General features: G+C 38.0%; 1 protein-coding gene across 6 annotated transcripts in view; it reads right to left on the reverse strand.

The window, feature by feature from the left end:
- Positions 1 to 20,204, reverse strand: part of TRIM37 (tripartite motif containing 37) — a 132,587-nt gene that overhangs the window by 50,146 nt on the left and 62,237 nt on the right. For all 6 annotated transcript variants that reach the window (XM_047756861.1, XM_047756859.1, XM_047756862.1 and 3 more), the window contains exons 14-17: positions 17,518 to 17,632; positions 15,544 to 15,762; positions 14,085 to 14,221; positions 6,648 to 6,733 (exon numbers count right to left, since the gene is read on the reverse strand). In XM_047756861.1, coding sequence (XP_047612817.1) covers positions 6,648 to 6,733; positions 14,085 to 14,221; positions 15,544 to 15,762; positions 17,518 to 17,632 — 557 coding nt within the window. The remainder of the gene's footprint in view (positions 1 to 6,647; positions 6,734 to 14,084; positions 14,222 to 15,543; positions 15,763 to 17,517; positions 17,633 to 20,204) is intronic.

A 20,204-nucleotide genomic window follows, 5' to 3' on the forward strand; every position in this document is an offset into this window, starting at 1 on the left:
CTAGATAAAGGCATGGGCATCTAGATACATAGAGTATTCTATCCAAAAGCAGCAGAGTTCACATTCTTTTCAAGTGCATAGGGAATATTATTGTCCAGGATAAATCACATGCTACGTCACAAAACAAGCCATAAATTTAAGACTGAAATTATATCAATCATCTTTTCTGAGAACAACATTATAAGAGACTAGAATCAACTACAAGAAAAAAACTGCAAAAGATACAAACATATGGAGGCTAAACAACATGCTACTAAACAAGTGAAGAAATCTAAGAGGAAATTAAAAAAAAAATCTGGAGACAAATGAAAACAGAAACAGAATAATCCAAAAATTTATGGAATGTAGCAAAAACAATTCTAAGACAAAAGTAGCAATTACAAGCCTACCTCATGAAACAAGAAAAAGCGCAAATAAACAACATAACCTTCCACCTAAAGAATGAGAGGAAGAAAAGAAAAAACAAAAGCCAAAGTTGGTAGAAGGAAAGAAACAGTTACAACTGACACCACAGAAATACAAAGAATTGTAAGAGATGACTACAGACAATTGTGTCCAATAAAATGGACAACCTAGAAGAAATGGATAAACTATCGGAAATGTACAATCTCCCAAGACTGAACTAGGAAGAAACAGGAAACTTATGAACAGACCAATTACTAGTAAATGAAATTGAATCAGTAATTAAAAACACTTAATTCCCAACAAATAAAACTCCAAGACCATAGGGCTTCACAGGCAAATATTTTAAAAAGAGCTAACACTTATCGTTCTCAAACTATTTCAAAAAAATTGAAGAGGAAGGAATGTTTCCAAACTCACTGTACAGGGCTAGTATCACCCTGACACCAAAACCAGATAAAAACACCAGAAGAAAAAAAAAAAATTCAGAAGAAAAAAAAAAATACAGACCAATATCACTGATGGACACAGAAGCAAAAATTCTCAACAACCTATTAGAAAACTGAATTCAACATTACATCACAAGGATCATACACCATGATGAAGTGGGATTTATCATAGGGATGAAAGGATGGTTCAATACCTGCAAAATGATGTGAAACACATTAACAAATTACAGAATAAAAATCTTTTGATCATCTCAATAAACGCAAAAAAAGCATCTGACAAATTTCAACACCCATTTATAATAAAAACTATAAACAAAATGGGTATAAAGGGAACATACTGGTGTTCCCTGGTGGCCTAGCGGTTAAGGATTTGGCATTGCTACGGCTTGGGTTCAACCCCAGGCCTGGGAACTTTCACATGTGTGGCCAAAAATAATAAATAATCAAATAAAACATATCCCAACATAATAAAGCCAAAAATAAAAAGCTCACAGCTAACATCATACTCAACACTTAAAAAATGAAAGCATTTCCTTTATGATCAGGAACAAGACAAATATACTCTCATCACTTTCATTCAACATAATACTGGAAGTCTTAGCCATGGCAATCAGACAAGAAAAACTTTATTTTTTATCTTTGTAGGGATGCACCTGCGGCATATGGCGGTTCCCAGGCTAGGGTCGAATTGGAGCTGTAGCCACCAGCCTAAACCACAGCCATAGCAACGCAGGATCTGAGCCACGTCAGAAACCTACACCACAGCTCTGGACAACACCTGATCCTTAACCCATTGAGTGAGGCCAGGGACGAAGGCCAACCTTTGTCCTCATGGATGCTAGTCAAATTCATTTCTGCTGAACCACGACAGGGAACTCCATTAAAAGAAACCAAATTGGGAAGGAAGAAGCAAATGTGTCACTGTTTACAGATTACATGATACTATTTATAGAAAATCCTAAAGGTGCCATCAAACTACTAGAACACATCAATGAATGCGGTAAAGCTGCAGGACAAAACAAAAATCTAGTACATTTCTATGCTCTAATAACTATCAGAAGGAGAAATTAGAAAATAATCTCATTTACAATTTCATCAAAAAGAATAAAGTACCTAGGGGGGAAAAAAAATCTAACCAAGGAGGTAAAAAATTTATACCCTGAAAACTCTAAGACTGATGAAAGAAACTGAAGGCACACAAACAAATGGAGAGGTATATTGTGCTCATGGAAGAATTAATATTGTTAAAATGACTATGCTACCCAAGGTAATCTACAGATTCAATGCAATCCCTATCAAAACACCAAGAGCATTTTTCACAGAACTAGAACAAAGAATCCTAGTATTTGTATAGAAACACCCAGAAAAAAATAGCCAAAGCAATTCTTAGAAAGAACATAGTTGGAGGTATCATGCTCCTTGATTTCAAACTATTCTACAAAGCTACAGTCATCAAAATAGTATGATACTGGCACAAAAACAGGCACATTGATCAGTGGAACATAACAGAGAGCCCAGAAATAAACCCATGCTTACATGGTCAATCATCTATGACAAAGGAGGCAAGAAGATACAATGGGGAAAAGACAGCCTCATCAATAAATGGTATTGGGTAAAACTAGACAGTTACATGCAAAAAGAATCAAACCAGACAACTTTCCCATCACATACCCCAAAATAAATAAAAAATGGATTAAAGATTTAAATGTAAGATCCAAAACCATAAAACTCTTAGAAAATAGGCAATATGTGCTTTGACATCAGTCTTAGGGATTTTTTTTTTTTGGCTATGTCTCCCTAGGCAAGGGAAACAGAAGCAAAAATAAACAAAATGGGCTATATAAAACCAAAAGGCTTTTGCAGAGCAAAGGGAACTATAAACAAAATGACAAGGCGGGCTACTGAGTGGGAGAAGATATTTGCCTCTTAATATTAGATATTTGCCTCAATATACCTGATGAGAGGCTAACAGTCAAACACATAAAGAATTCATATAACTTGGGAGTTTCTTTTGTGGCTCAACAGTTAACAAACCCAACTAGGATCCCATGAGGATGAGGGTTCAATCCCTGGCCTCATTCAGTGATTCAGGGATCCGGCATTGCTTTGTGCTGTGGTGTAGGTCACACACTTGGCTCAGATCCCACATTGCTGTGGCTGTGGCGTAGGGCTGCAGCTATAGCTCTGATTCAACCCCTAGCCTGGGAACTTCCATATGCCACAAGTGTGGCCCTAAAATAGCAAAAAAAAAAAAAAAAAGAAAGAAAGAAAGAAAAAAAAGAATTCGCATAACTCAATATTGTAAAAACAAACAACTTGATTAGACAATGGGCATGAGTTCAATCCCTGACCTGGGAACTTCTGCATGCTACAGACATGGCCAAAACAAACAAACAAAAGAAAAAGAAAGTAAACCTCTAGAAGAAAGGGAAGAATAAATAAGTGTGGATGAGGATGTGGAGAAAAGGTAACCCCCATGCACTATTGGTGGGAAAGTAAACTGGTAGAGCCATTACATAAAACAGTATAGTTGTTCCTCAAAAAATTAAAAACAGAACTACCATAGCGATCCAGCAAATCAATTCGGAGTATTTTTCCAAAAATTAAAGACATTAACTTGAAAAGATACATGCAGAGTTCCCGTCATGGCTCAGTGGTTAACGAATCTGACTAGGAACCATGAGGTTGGGGGTTCGTTCCCTGGCCTTGCTCAGTGGGTTAAGGATCCGGCGTTGCCGTGAGCTGTGGTGTAGCTCGAAGACGTGGTTGGGATGCCAAGTTGCTGTGGCTCTGGTGTAGGCCGGTGGTTACAGCTCTGATTAGACCCCTAGCCTGGGAACTCCATATGCTGAGGGAGTGGCCCTAGAAAAGGCAAAAAGACAAAAAAAAAAAAGAAAAGGGACATGCACTCCAACATTCACTACAGCATTCATTATTTTCAATAGCTAAGATGGGAAAGCAACCTAAGTATCCACTGATACATGAATGGATAAAGAAAATGTGGGAGATACACACACACACACACACACACTACCCAGCCATAAAAAAGAATAAAATCCTGTCATTTGCAATAACATTATGGACTTGGAAGGTATTATGCTAAGTGAAATAAAACAGAAAGACAAATACCATATGATTTTCACTTACACAAATAATCTAAAAAACAAAACAAATGAATACAACAAAACAGAAACAAAGTCATACATACAGAAAACAAACAGGTAGTTGTCAGAGGGGAGAGTAAGGTGGGGAGGAGGAAAGAAAAAGACAGGTAACTATGAGAGTTAATGACTGTTAATTAGCTTGATTGTGGTGACCATTTCACAATGCAGATTTAGAGTTCTCTCGTGGTGCAGCGGGTTAAGGATCTGGCATTGTCATCGCAGCAGCTTGGGTGGCTGATGTGGTATGAATTCAAACCATGGCTCAAGAATGTCCATATCACAGCTGCAGCCAAAAGAAACCCAAAACCAAAAAAGTAACAACAACAAAAACACAATGTAGATTTATATGAAACCATCATATTGGTAAAATATATACCTCAGTAAAGCTGGGAGAAAAAAAATGAACAGAAGCCAGCACATGAAGGGCCTTGTGTACCATATTAACGAGTATGAACTTCATCCTATAAGTAAATGGAATGCAATAAGGGTTTTTTTGGGGGGGGCTTGCAGAAGTTCCCAGGCCAGAAGTGACCCAAGTCATAGCAGTGGCAATGCTGGACTCTTAACCTGCTACACATGAGAACTCCAAATCTACACTGTGAAATGGTCACCACAATCAAGCTAATTAACATTCAATAACTCACATCAGTGACCCAAGTCACAGCAGTGGCAATGCCAGGTTCTTAACCTGCTGAGCCACTGGGGAACTCCCACTAAAGGGTTTTGAGAAGTGATATGATCAGATACTATTTTGAAGGGAAAATACTCACCTCATTTTGAAGGGAAACAGAACGGAGGGGAATAATAATGAATACAAGGAACCCACATGAGAGGCTGTTTTGAAAGACAGTGGCCTGGACCAGAAATGCCAATAGAATGTGAAATAACAAATGAATTCACACACTATTTAGGAATTAGAACCAACAGATTTTCCTAACATATTAAAGGCAGAGTTTGAGGGAGAGGAAAAGGTTAGGAAGGTATAGCACTATCATCACCAAGATGGTGGGCATTACTTACAAACAGGCCTGCAGATGAAAAGATACTGATTTCTGTCTGGGAGATGCTAAACCTGAGACATCAAAACCAGAATGCTACATTGGTCTGGAAGTCATTAGAAAAATAAAGGCTAGAGATAGAATTTGAAGAGTAATCATATATACACAGAACTCAAATACAGGTATGATTCACATCACCTAGGAAAAAGGTGAGAAATAGGAGGAGAGTGCACAGGTGGAAGCTGAAATGCTGAGGAGCAGTATTTAAGAGGATTTAGTTATCCACGAATGCTACAGGATATGCCAACATTCACACCAAAGGCAGCACCAGTAAAGCAGAAGCAGTACAAAACTAGCTGATAATTGTTCTAGCCAAGTTTCTTAATTAATCTTAGTTAATCAGCTTTAAGAACACAAAAGAGGAGTTCCCGTCATGGTGCAGTGTTAATGAATCCGACTAGGAACCATGAGGTTGCGGGTTCGATCCCTGGCCTCGCTCAGGGGGTTAAGGATCTGGCATTGCCGTGAGCTGTGGTGTAGGTCGCAGACATGGCTCAGATCCCGAGTTGCTGTGGCTCTGGCATAGGCCGGCGGCTACAGCTCTGATTCGACCCCTAGCCTGGGAACCTTCATATGCTACAGGAAGTGGACCTAGAAAAGGCAAAAAGACAAAAATAAATAAATAAATAAATAAACCACAAAAGAAACACTCACTATTTAAGCAAGGTCATCCTAGGAGAAAAAGTGAAATCTGGCAAGAAAACTGGGTCCAAAAAAATAAAGCAACATTCTAGTCTGGCTATACCAACAACCACCTATGTGATCTCAGTGACTAAATCTGGGTTTTTTCCATATATAAATTGAGCTCTCAGAAAGTCTTCTGTAAGTCAAAGATTCAATGATTCTCTTCAGATTACTTTATAGTCAAGGTACATATACAAATATCATAAAAAGACAGTAAGTATGAGTTCCCATCGTGGCTCAGTGGTTAACGAATCCGAATGGGAACCATGAGGTTGTGGGTTCGATCCCTGGCCTTGCTCAGTGGGTTAAGGATCCAGCGTTGCCATGAGCTGTGGTGTGGGTCGCAGATGTGGCTCAGATTCCGCGTTGCTGTGGCTCTGGCGTAGGCCAGCGGCTGCAGCTCTGATTAGACCCCTAGCCTGGGAACCTCCATATGCCGTGGGTGTGGCCTTGAAAAGACAAAAGACAAAAAAAAAAAAAAGTAGTAAGTATATAACGGTGGATAAGACCATGAGCTTTGGATTCAACTAAACCTAAAACTCTAATTCCTCTTCTTTATTTATAGGGATAAGAAAGTAAGTTGCTCAATTTCTTTACACTTAAGTTTCTATAGGCATAAAAAACAGATATTAAAAGCTTTCTCCAAGATTTTATAGGTAAATGAGATAAAATACACATAAAGTGCTTCTGAACAATGCCTAGTACAATAACACTTATCTATCATTAAAGTTTAAATACTATTAGTGATATACTCCTAAATCCATCCATAAAAATATAGCCCCTCCTACACCATGAACCATGTAGAGCAAGGGCTGCCACATATTAAAATATGACACATTTGGTGAAGAACAAAGAGAAGCAGAATGGCTTGTAGGGGTTGGCCTTTGTACCTGGAGGTCCTGCTGCAGCTGCATCTTCCATAAGTTCTCCCTCTTCCAATTCCATGTTGTTGTATTCCACATCATTTTCTCCAGACCTAAGAATATACAAAATTCATCATTCCACACAGAAAGTACAAATAACATTATCTGTCATATCTTAATGAATTTTAATAACAACAGTGCAGAGCTTTCTCCTGTGAACTAATCAGATATTTCTAAATACAAAAATGAGGGAAAAGACTTTTGTCTTTATCACATGTATGGGTAGTTTTTTGTTTTTGTTTTTTTGTCTTTTCTAGGGCTGCACCTGCAGTATATGGAGGTTCCCAGGCTAGGGGTCTAATCAGAGCTGTAGCTGCTGGCCTACACCACAGCCACGGCAACTCGGGATCTGAGCCACATCTGCAACCCACACCACAGTTCACAGCAACACCGGATCCTTAACCTACTAAGCGAGGCCAGGGATCAAACCCGCAACCTCATGGTTCCTAGCTGGATTCGTTAACCACTGAGCCACGACGGGAACTCCTGTATGGGTAGTGTTAATGTGCAATCTGTCTTTTTAAAATACCAAAAGGGGTTAGCCACATTTAATTTCTAAAACTGAAAATCTGAGAACCATTATAAACAAAACAGATGATAGCTTCAAAGAATACATAATTTAATGGTAGTAAATTAGGCTTAAAACACTACATTTTAAGGTTAAGAAAGATATTCAAATTACTGTATGTGACTACTATTTTCTTAAAATATTATTTCAGAAAAGAAGGTGTTATCTATCAAAACACAATTACTTTTTTAAGCCTGAACCTGTGGCACATTCAAGTTCCCAGGCTAGGGGCGAAATCAGAGCTACAGCTGCCAGCCGATGTCACAGCCACAGCTACCACAGGATCCGAGCGGCATCTGAGACCTATGTCGCAGCTTGGGGCAATGCCAGATCCTTAATCCACTAGTATCCATGAGGATGTGGTTCCATTCTATATACCGTAGGTGCAGCTTTATAAAGAAAAATAAAGACTCTATAGAGATGGTTCTAAACACATACAGCAAACAATGACAACACCTCCTCAAGAAGATGTACTAAAATCTGTAACAAGAGTGAGTCTGTAGTACTTGAACCAAGACCACTTCTCCCCCTTCCATTTCAATGACACAGAAATTCCACTTCAAACTGGCGTAGCAAAGAACATAAGCCCCCCATTTCCCACAGCTCCCAATAGAAGGGCTATATACCTGGGAATATACCAGGAGGGGCAAGACGTAGCATTTCTCATCCCATTCCTAGCTACGTGTGGGCTAAGGCTAAGATCAGATATATGTGGCCAAGAGGTAGGAATTCCCTTGTTCTCCCCTGTCCCAAGGCTCTACCTTGGACACAGCATGCTGAGAATACCGGGGCCAAGATCACCCTTGCCCCAATTCACTCATAAAGCAGAAGTCCCAGACCTGAGAAGACAAGCTGAAAAGATCAGAGGCTAGAGCCCCCAACCTGCCAACCCCCACTGGCTCAGCTTCTAAAGGGAGAGAAATAATCACACCTTTGCCCTCACTCCAGCTTCAGAGCTCTAGCTCAGAGATTTTGCCTGGAGGAATAAACAGGCTATAAAAAACAGTCACAGCAGATGGTGCAAAACACAGCATACGAAAATACTCTCAAATGGAATCCACCAAAACAAAGAATTACACACCATGGCAGAGTAGAATTTATCCAAGGAATGCAAAGTTGGTTTAAAATCTGAAAATCAACTATGATACAACATACCAACGTGGGGGGGGGACTACATGATCATCTGAATAGATGCAGCAAAAGAATTTGACAAAATCCAATTCCCTTTCATAATAAAAACACTCAATAAACTAGGACTAGATGGGAACATCCTCAAAGTTGATAAGGAACATCTATGGAAAACCCACCACTAACATCACACTTAATGGTGAAAGACTGAATGCTTTCCCTCTAAGATCAGAAACAAGACAAGAAAGAATACCCACTCCCACATTCCAGAAAGTGAACTCAGGCAAGAAAGGGATCAGATTGGAAAAGAAGTAAAAGTGTTTTTGTAGAAGAAATGAAAAAGCTAAAGAATCCATCAAAAAACTATTAGAATAAATGAGTTGGCAAGGTTACAGGATACAAAAATCAACTATTTTCACATACATGCAAAGAACAATCTACAACAGAAATTAAAAAGAAAATTCAATTCCATTTACAATAGCATGCAAAAGAATAAGATACCCAGGAACGAATTTAGCAAAAAGCATGTAAGACATATATTACGAAAATTATAAAACACTATTGGAAGATTAAAAACTTCTGCTTGGCAAAAAGATCTTATTAAGAAGACAAGCTAGAGAGAGAGAGAAAAAATGTATTTGCAAAGCAAGTATCCAAATCCAACAAAGGACTAGTATCTAATATATAAAGAACTCTCTGGTTGCCAGGGGGAATGAGGACTTTATTGCTTAGTGGGTACAGAGTTTAGTTTGGGAAGATAAAAAAAGCTCTGGAAATAGGTGGTGGTGATTAATGGCTCCACAACAATATGAATACTTAATGCCACTGAACTGCCCTTAGAAATGTTATTTTACTATTAATTAAAAAGCTCAACAGTTAAAAAAAAGTCCACAGACACCTACATTCAATTAATTTTCAACAAGGAAGCAAGAATATTAAACGGAAAAAAAGTCTCTTCAGCAGGTGGTGGGGGCAAAACTGGACAGCTGCATCTAAATCAATGAAACTAGAATACACCTTCACACCATGAACAAAAATAAACTCAAACCTCCTAGAAGTGAACATAGGCAATATGTTCTCCAACATGTACAAATGTTTTCTTGGGTCAGTCTCCAAAAGCAATAGAAATAAAAACAAAAATAAACCAGTGGGACCTAATCAAACTTACAAGCTTTTGCTAGGAAACCACAAACAAAACACCCTACAGAATGGGAGAAAACAGTTGCCAATGATGCAATTGACAAGAGCTTAATCTCCAAAATATATAAACAACTCATATAACCCAAAACAAAACAAACAACCCAATCGAAAAATGGAGAGAAGACCTAAATGGACATTCCTCCAAAGAAGACATAGAGATGGCCAGCAGGCACATGAAAAAATTCTCAACATCACTAATTATTAGAGAAATGTGAAACAAAACTACAAAGAGATACCACCCCACATGGGTCAGAATGGCTGTCATTAATAAGTCTACAAATAATAAATACTGGAGAGGGTGTCGAGGAAAGGGAACACTTCCACACTGTTAGTGGGCATGTAAACTGGTACAATCACCATGGAAAACAGTATGGAGGTTCCTCAGAAGACTAAATATAGAACTACCATATGATCCAGCAATCCCACTCCTGGGCATACATCCAGAGAAAACTACACTTCAAAAAAATATATGCACTTGTATGTTCATATCAGCACTATTCACAATAGCTAAGACATGGAAACAACCTAATTGCCCACCGACAGATGAACAGATTAAGAAGATGTGGTACATATACACGATGGAATACTACTCAGCCATAAAAAAGAATGAAACAACGCCATTTGTAGCAACTAGAGCTTATCATACTAAGTCAGAAAGAGAAATACAAACACATAAGATATCACCTATATGTGGAATCTAAAAGATGGCACAAATGATCTTATCTATAGAACAGAAACAGACTCACAGACATGGGGGGCATACATGTAGTTGCCAGGGGGGAGGAGGAGAGAGTGGGAATTACTGGGAGTATGAGGTTAGTAGATGCAAATTATCATATTTAGAATGGATAAGCAATAAGGCCCTACTGTACAGGACAGGAAACTATATCCAATCTCCTATGATAGAACAAGATGGAAAATAATATGAGAAAAAGAATGTGTATGCATATATACATATGCGAATGACTGGGTCACTTTGCTGTACAGTAGACACTGTCACAACATTATAAATCAACTATACTTTATTTATACTTATTAAATAAAAAAAAATTTGGTTTAAAGCGTTCCCATTGTGGCTCAGTGATAACGAACCCAACTAGTATCCTATGAGGATGTGGGTTCGATCTCGGGCCTCGCTCAGTGGGTGGGTTGGTAATCTGGCGTTGCTGTGAGCTATGGTGTAGGTTGCAGACACGGCTAAATTTTTACAAGATGTTACTACTGGGGAAAACTGGGTAAAGGGTATATGGGATCTTGGATTTTTTTCTTATAACTGCAAATGAACTTACAATTATTTCAAAATAAAAAGAAAAAAACATCAGCAACAAAATATATACTACTAATATAGAAAAGACTGAGGTAGAGGAAGAGAAAACAAAGGCCCATTTGATAAATGTGTTCCAGCTAACTAAAAGCTGTTTATTAATCATTATCCAAATCAACCATATACCTATTTACCCAGATAAAAAAGGAAGTACTGATTTTAATTTGTAAGAGCTAACAATTTATAATTCCCTAAATGCTCAAATTAGCTCAATATTAATTGTGCTGTTTCTATGAATTATACAACAGTTTGAATCAAGATATTACTGTAGATGTATGTTTATAAAGGGAGCATAATCAAATACCTTCTAGCAGAAAAAGCTTTAAAAGGTCAATCTAATGAAAGGTTGTGAATCGAATTTTATGTAAAAAACTACCTTGAAAAACGTCAAGAGACCTAACAGTCAAAAGACTTATTAATTCAGATAGAACAGATATTTAAGCTATTAGCAAGGAGTCCACTTTATAGAATCACCATCTAAAACACTTTTCCATGTCGATTCAAATCAATCAGTTATATTTTATATATCTAAAAATATCACCAATAATGATTTCTGATTTGTTGACTTAAATGCTTCACATTTTAACTAACCCTTTTAGACAGTTTGCCATGTATGCTAAAGGGGAAACATTAATTGAAAAAGGTCTATTTGGAAGAGCTCATTTGTGGTTAATGAAGGTGAAGTCAAATAGGGGGTTTAAAACTCTTGCCTTACTCTTGTGAAATGGCTGGTGCCAAGGCTGGGATAGAAAAAGAATGGCTTGTACCACCAGAAAATAAGAAACGGCTTAAAAAATGATGAACACATCTCAAACGGACATAGGAGTTTTTTTTTAACAGGCTCCCACTGGCCAAATCCAGGAAAATCTGAGCAACATTTTATGATAGTAAATGGATTAAACTATTTAAAAATACAAAACTCCATGGAGCCTACACTAATGAAATCAATTAGTTAATTAAAGAATGGCATAGATGGAAAAGCTCTTCCTTACAGAAGAATTCCAATTAATAAATGTAGAAGGAATAACAGCATTAGAAAATCAGTTTGGGAGTTCCCGTCGTGGCGCAGTGGTTAACGAATCCGACTAGGAACCATGAGGTTGCGGGTTCGGTCCCTGCCCTTGCTCAGTGGGTTAACGATCCGGCGTTGCCGTGAGCTGTGGTGTAGGTCGCAGATGTGGCTCGGATCCCGCGTTGCTGTGGCTCTGGCGTAGGCCGGTGGCTATGGCTCCGATTCGACCCCTGGCCTGGGAACCTCCATATGCCGCGGGAGCAGCCCAAAGAAATAGCAAAAAGACAAAAAAAAAAAAAAAAGAAAATCAGTTTGGCAATCAACACTATAATCCTTTTCATGCAGGATCATCAATGGAAGGTAAAACTAGGGGACAAAAGCACAATGAGAAATAAGATTATTTACAGTCTCCAAATATGTCCCATGAGATACTTATTACAAAAGGGAATAGTAGTAATTTTAGAAAGATCGGGCAGACATCATCTTAACCACGTGATCTAAATCAATCGACTGTAATGGGACAGATGCAAGATGTGCTCTCAACCTTCCCTTCATATATGATGCACTGAAAAGGTGACATTATCATTTCCTTTTTTTATTTTTATTTTTTTTTGTCTTTTTAGCTATTTCTTGGGCCGCTCCCGCGGCATATGGAGGTTCCCAGGCTAGGGGTCCAATCGGAGCCGTAGCCACCAGCCTATGCCAGAGCCACAGCAACGCGGGATCCGAGTCGCGTCTGCGACCTACACCACAGCTCACGGCAACGCCGGATCCTTAACCCACTGAGCAAGGGCAGGGACCGAACCCGAAACCTCATGGTTCCTAGTCGGATTTGTTAACCACTCGCCACGATGGGAACTCTATCCTTTTTTTATTTTATTTTTTTTAGGGCTACACCCTCGGCATGTGGAAGTTCCCAGGATAGGGGTCGAATTGGAGCTATAGCTGGCTGGCCTATTTAACACCAAATCCAAGCCTCATCTTTGACCTACACCTAGCTCACAGCAACACTGGATCCTTAACCCAGGGTTCAAACCTGCATCCTCATGGATACTAGTCAGATTCGTTTCCGCTGAGCCACAAAGGAACTCCCTATACAATCACTTCTGTATTATCTCTTATCCCAACAGTATATAACCTCCATCTAATTGTAAGGAAACATCAGACTATTTCAAATTGAGGGATTTCCTACAAAATAACTGCTCTGTATTTCTCCAAAGTGTTGCAAGTCATGAAAAAAAAGAAAAAAAAAAGAAAAAAAAACTATATGACCCAGTCTGAAGCAAACTAAAGTCTTAAAAAACAACATGTAATCCTGAATTGGATCCTAAACCAAAGGATATCTCTGGCAAAATTACTACAAGGCCACAGATCATAGCATTACATAAGAAACATACTTGATTTTATGAAGTATAGAATGAGAAGTGGATTCACTCTCAAAATCTCAGGAGTTCCTGTTGTGGCTCAGTGGTAACAAACCCGGCTAGTATCCATGAGGATGAGGGTTTGATCCCTGGCCTCACTCAGTAGGTTAAGGATCCGGGAGTTGTGGCAGCTGCAGACTTGGCTCAGATCATGCTTTGCTATGGCTGTGGTGTACACTGGTGGCTACAGCTCTGATTCGACCGCTAGCCTGGGAACTTCCATATGCTGTGGGTGTGGCTCTAAAAAGACAAAAAAACCCAAAAAACTCAAAAAATTATACAGAGAGAGAAAAAAGAGAGAAATATAACAAAGCAAAACATTAACATTTAGGGAATTAATCTGGGCAAAGGAAGTATAGGAATTGTCAAAATTTTGCAACTTTTCTTAAATATGAAATAACTACAAAATTAAAAGTTAAAACTAGGAGTTTCCTTGTGGTGGAGCAGGTTAAGGATCCAGCACTGTTGCTGAATTGGCTTGGGTTCATTCCCTGGCCTGGGAACTTCCACATGCTGTGGATGCAGCCAAAAAAAAAAAGTTAAAACTGTAACTCGGTTTGGAACTCAGAGATGAGAGGAAGGAAACTAATTCACTCTTTCCTTCAAGTCCCTTTATTTAGATAAGATAGTGTTGATCAAAAAACCCTAAAAAGCTCAATATCCTCACTTTTAAGCCCAACTTAATTAATATGCTTCTAATAATTCCCACTTAGATGATTTATAGCAGTAGTAAATGTAAGACACTCACATAGTTTCTTCATCAATATCATTTTCTTCTGTGTTACTTGTTGCTGTGGAACTGGCAGAGGAACTGCTGCCATCAAGGTGATTTACTTCATCTTCACCAACAAGATCCAGATCCAGATCTCCATCCAAAAGCTCATGCTAGGTTAAGGCAAAGAAACAAGATTTCTTTCTTTCTTTCTTTTTCTTTTTTGTCTTTTTGCTATTTCTTGGGCCGCTCCCGTGGCATATGGAGGTTCCCAGGCTAGGGGTCCAATCGGAGCTGTAGCCTCCCGCCTACACGAGAAACAGCAACGTGGGATCCGAGCCGAGTCTGCAACCTACACCACAGCTCATGGCAACGCCAGATCGTTAACCCACTGAGCAAGGGCAAGGACCGAACCCGCAACCTCATGGTTCCTAGTTGGATTCGTTAACCACTGCGCCACAACGGAAACTCCAGAAACAAGATTTCTATTTCAAATGTTTTCACTCAGTTTGTCCCAGCCAGCCCATGGACCAAGCACCAAAGAATAATATAATCATCAGAAACTCTGCTCCTGTGCCTGGATTGCTGAGCCCTGCAGAGATAAATCACTCAACCACATTGCCTAGTAACCACTAGTAATTAACTTCTGCCAGTTTCAGCTGGGCCCTCGATGTGAATGGAAATGTTTCATACCACCCATATCAGCTTCCAGTAAGGCTCTTCAAAGAGTAACATTTCAAACTATCACTCCTCAAGGCTGCCTAACCTTTATAATCCTCCAGGTGATTATAAAACCCCATCACCTATCTACACAGAAAAATATATTGGCTATTAAGCACAAATGCCCCCAACTTTTAGCTGCTCTAGCTGCAAACTCCTCCGTTCTTTTAACTCTATTAAAGGTTAACTGCTTCACCTGAGTGCTCCATTCAAACCTCTATTATCTCCTTAAACACTCTGTTTTATCAAAACCCTGGAACTCATCTTCAATCTCTCTCCCTCATGGCTCCTAACGTATACCCCAAGCCTCCCATCTTACAAATAACAGCTGTAACAAAAAAGGCTTATTTCTCCATCACCCTCTTACCTTAAACAGTAACAACCACTTTCTGAATTCTCATTCTAGCTGTTTAGCTGGAACAAAATCTGGCTATCTCCCAAATCCTAAATCATTCTACCTACATATGCAATGACAAGGTGCTTTTAGATTCAATGAATGGAAACTGGACATCTTTTTAAAACACACAATTTGTATAGTTTCTAGAATATACACCAAAGTTTGTTTTGGAGAACATACAGTTTTCTATAAATTATTAGAATCTAGAAACACTTTTGATTCTACAACTTCTGACTTACAGAGGGTATACACTAACAATGAAAATATAAATGAACAAGATTTTCAGCACATTGATTCCCCCTATAGTCTATGTTAGAAATCACTATATCATTTTTCTTTTCAAACACAAAACAAATCTAGAACAGGTCTAATTATTACATGATAATCTTCATTTTGAATCTTCTCCTCATCTTCTTCATCCTCTTTGACCTCTCTTACAGAAGCTGTAGTAGAACAATCCTGGAGAAGCATGTCAGCACATGATCCAGACTTCTTAGCTCGTGTCTCAGGAATTTCATCATTTTGGGGACTAAGATGATTATCTGGTGGTGACAAATCTCTCGATTTCTGATTTCGAGACAACTCAATAGTAAGTCTCTATTAAAACAAGAATTATACAAACGTGAGTATTAAGCAGTGCTTCACTAGTACAGTAAATTATTTCAAATGAAAATAACTACATGTATCCAAATGGTCATAAAACCATTGTTTTTCTCTCATTATGGCTGCATCTGTGGCTTATCAAAGTTCAGCTGCACCTACACCACAGCTTGCAGCAACACCAGATCCCCAACCCACTGAGCAAGACCAGGGATTGAACCTGAATCCTCACAGAGACTATGTCAGGTCCTTAACCTGCTGGTCTACAATGAGAACTCCAAAACCATTTCTTTCTTTTTTTTTTTTTAATTTATTTTGTCTTTTTTTTTTGCCATTTCTTGGGCCGCTCCTGCGGCATATGGAGGTTCCCAGGCTAGGGGTCGAATCGGAGCTGTAGCTGCCAGCCTACACCACAGCCACAGCAACGCAGGATCCGAGCCGTGTCTACAAGCTACACCACAGCTCACGGCAATGCCGGATCCTTACCCATTGAGCAAGGGCAGGGATCGAACCCGCAACCTCATGGTCCCTAGTCGGATTCGTTAACCACTGCGCCACGACAGGAACTCCCCAAAACCATTTCTTGAACCATCTCATATCTTTCTGACTTTTGCTTATGGAAAAATCTATGACAAAGAAAAATTGCACAATGTATTCTCATCTTCTCTTTTCTAGCCCAAGCTATATACACAATTGCAAACTGTGGAATAAATAAGGCAGTTTTAAATAGTATTCTTAACATGAAAATTTCTGGTAATAGTACACTTAATATGAAATTTTTCCTTCCTCAGGTATTAACCACCTCAGCCCTTCAAAATCCTCATCCAATTCCAATATCCACTGGTAGGAAGAAATATTCCTTATGCAATTTAGTTTACCATTGTAAAATAAAAAGTCAGGGAGTTCTTGTTGTGGTGCAGTGGAAACAAATCCGACTAGTATCCATGAAGATGCAGGTTCAATCCCTGGCCTTGCTCAGCGGGCTGGGGATCTGGTATTGTCATGAGCTGTGATGTAGGTTGCAGACACAGATGTGCTGTGCTATGGGCTGGCAGCTGTAGCTCCAATTCAACCCCCAGCCTGGGAACTTCCATATGCCGCAAGGGTGGCCCTAACAAGCTAAAAAAACAAACAAACAAACAAGTCATTGAGTGATCATCCCCAGCACTCAATTCAACAATACTGAGAACTGAATATGGGGCAATTTTCAATTGTTCTATAGCTTAGAATCCTCTCAATTTGAGACAGCATGGTGAAGAGAAATACCCACGTTACTGAGAGAAAAAGTTTACCTCAAAGTAAAGCAGCATAGTACATACAATTTTATACAGTGATGGAAATGGTCTATATCTGCAGTTCCTAATACCTGAAACATGGCCAGAACAGAAAGCAACTAAAATTTTAATTTTGATTAAGTCTATACGGCCATATGTGGCTACTGAACAGACAGTCTGGAATTGGAGACTCAAAAGGTTATAAGAATAAAGAACAAGACAACTAAGGCGTTTCTGCTGTGGCACAGTAGGTTAAAGATCTGGCATCGTAGGTCACAGATACGGCTCAGATTCACCCTCTGGCCCAGGAACTTCTGTATGCTGAGGCTGTACCCAAAAACAAAAAAGAAAAAAAAAACCAAAAGAATAAGACAACTGGATTATTCTACAAAATCACAAATAGCAATAATATCCAAAATCTAATTACAAATGTAGACAATATAAAACAGTAAACCTAAAATATATGCTTTTTGCTTACCTCTTTAAGGTTATTTATTTGTTGGATATAGCTAGTCTGTGCAGCTTCCAATTGAGTAATATACCAATGCTGGTCCCGGCATTTTTGAAAGAAAGTTGGTGAACGAACCTGAAACCTTAAAAGCACATGAAAAGTAATTCAAACAGTAAAATAAGCCTTAAATCTATTATGATAAATCTACAATTATAAATTTATTTGAGTTTGCTATAAGGCCAAAACTCAAAACAAACTCAGAGCTCCTGGTATTTTCCACTTATATGTGCAGTCCACAAATTATAATGACACATGGTTCTGAAAAGTCATTTATAAGTCAGCTGTCTAAACTCAAACTGTACTTTTAAAAAAAAATAGCACTATACATCATGGTTAAACTCCCAAACTAATCTACTAAAACATGTAACACTGTAAACCAGCTATAATGGAAAGAAGTAAAAATCATTAAAAAGGAAAAAAAACATATTCAGTATATCTAGCTCAACTATAATGTTGATCATTAGCTGGGAATAAAAGACTCATACTATACAGGAAGGAAATGGCTAGTGTTTTCCTTCTTTCTTGCATAGGTCCAACCTTAGCAAAAGAGTCAAAGTTTGTTTTAGGGACTGTTCTTTTTCAATCCCTCTTCCACCTTATGATCCCCTATTTCATACTCCTCAGTTAAAAAAAAAAAAATTCACTTAAAGGGTCAACTACCCAGTATTGCTTTACTGCCTCTCTGAGAGTTACATGTTCTAAATAACCTATACTCCCAACCTCTCCAGATGAGCAGTTTATAATCAAAAGTCTCCATACACAACAATATGGCATATTTCAACTAGAGTTAGAAAAAAAGCAAGTATTTATATATATTAAAACATATATATATTAAAGCAAGTATTTATATATATTAAAGCATATACATGGATCATGATAAAATCTTGATCTCAAGATTCAAAAACTAGTATTTATTAAAGCAAACACACACACAAAATCTACCTTTGTTAGACAGCTTAACATGACTCCACTTACAGAGAAAAAAAATTACAGTAATGTGTAAAGATGTTTCTAAAGAAAGAGTCACAGGAGGCCACACTAATCTTGACCATTCCTGTTTATAACAAAGCTTTTACTTAGAGCTTTGAATATTAACAGAAACAAATTCTTGTTGTGATAGTTAGCTCAGCTATAATGTTGATCATTAGCTGGAAATAAAAGAATCATATTATGCAGGAAGGAAATGGCTAGTGCTTTCCTTCTTTCTTGCATAGGTCCAGCCTTAGCAAAAGAGGCCTGCAAATCCCTCCTCTAGTCTTGCCACTCTTATGTGAAATTTTATAGCTAGTCTAGGAATCTATTGACCATCTAAGAACTCTCTGCAGAAGTTAACTATTTTTAGTCAAGGATACTCATGCATCAAAGGGTTAAGAAGATTCACTCAACCACCACTCTAAGCAGGTACTTCCAGACAGCATACATTGGTAAGGTATCAGGAAACCTTTCTAAAAAGTATGTTTAAATCACTACTGAAACTGGCCAAGTCTGCACATTACTTTTAGTATGTGTGCCATTAAAACAAAGGCAATCAGCAGGTAAAATTCTTTAATTATCTCTTTTAAGGAAAGAAGAATATCTATTCACATGTAGTTATAGAAAAGACTTAAGTAACTTTCCAATAAACAAATATAAACTTCAATCAGAATCTTAAATTGAGGTTTAAATTTTGAGCAACCTCTCATTAAATAAATAAATACTAGGAATAATAAGATAATTAAAAGCCCCTTCTCCATGAATCCCACGATGACTCATTTATACTATTACAGCACTACCTTGTACAATAATAAACTGGTTTTAATCTGTCCATTTCATCTTGAGTTTCCTGAAGACAAAAACCATGGCTTCTCCTTTCTTAACATTGGCCCAGTGCCAGGCAGACTCAGAAAATGTTGCTGAATGAATGATAATTAAATACCACATGAATTTGTTTCTGTTAATAGTCAAGGCTCTAAGTAAAAGTTTTGTCATAAACAGGAATGGTCAAAATAAAGAAATAGAGGATAAGCTGCATTAAAGAAAAGAAACTCTCACACAAACTGCCACCAGAAACATTCTACATTACTATGACTTCGATGACCAAGACCATAAAAAATGGTTTTGTAGACTGGTAATAAAATTGGCATTTGAATAATTCTACAATACTCTCTGGTTAAAGAGTGAAACAGCCACAAATTATTGCTTTTGGTGAATAATCTAAGAAAACCTAAATGGTTATAAAATGATACTAAAATAATCCCCAAAAAGAAGAGGTGACAAAAACATGAATTGTTTTTCTACATTTAAAATGCAACAATTTTTTACTTTATTCTTACAGAAAATTTATGAAAAACACATAATAGTAAAGGATGATGTAACAGTAACTCATCCAGCATGCTCAAGAACAAAGAGATCATAGTAAGTGAAATTTAGGAGTGTAACAAATCTTTTAAGGAAAAAAGCTTTTAAATTATTTGATGGAAACTTACTAAACTGCTAAAACTCTGAAACTATGCAGTTCGAAACATATTTGAATTTATGTCTTTTAAACGCTTAAGCTTTTTTTTTTTTTTTTGTCTTTTTATGGCCACACCCACGGCATATGGAGGTTCCTAGGCCAGGAGTTGAATCAGAGCTGTAGCTGCTGGCCTATACCATAGCCACAGCAATGGGAGATG

Source organism: Phacochoerus africanus, chromosome 14, assembly GCF_016906955.1.
Source record: "Phacochoerus africanus isolate WHEZ1 chromosome 14, ROS_Pafr_v1, whole genome shotgun sequence".
In the NCBI taxonomy this organism is placed as follows: Eukaryota; Metazoa; Chordata; class Mammalia; order Artiodactyla; family Suidae; genus Phacochoerus; species Phacochoerus africanus.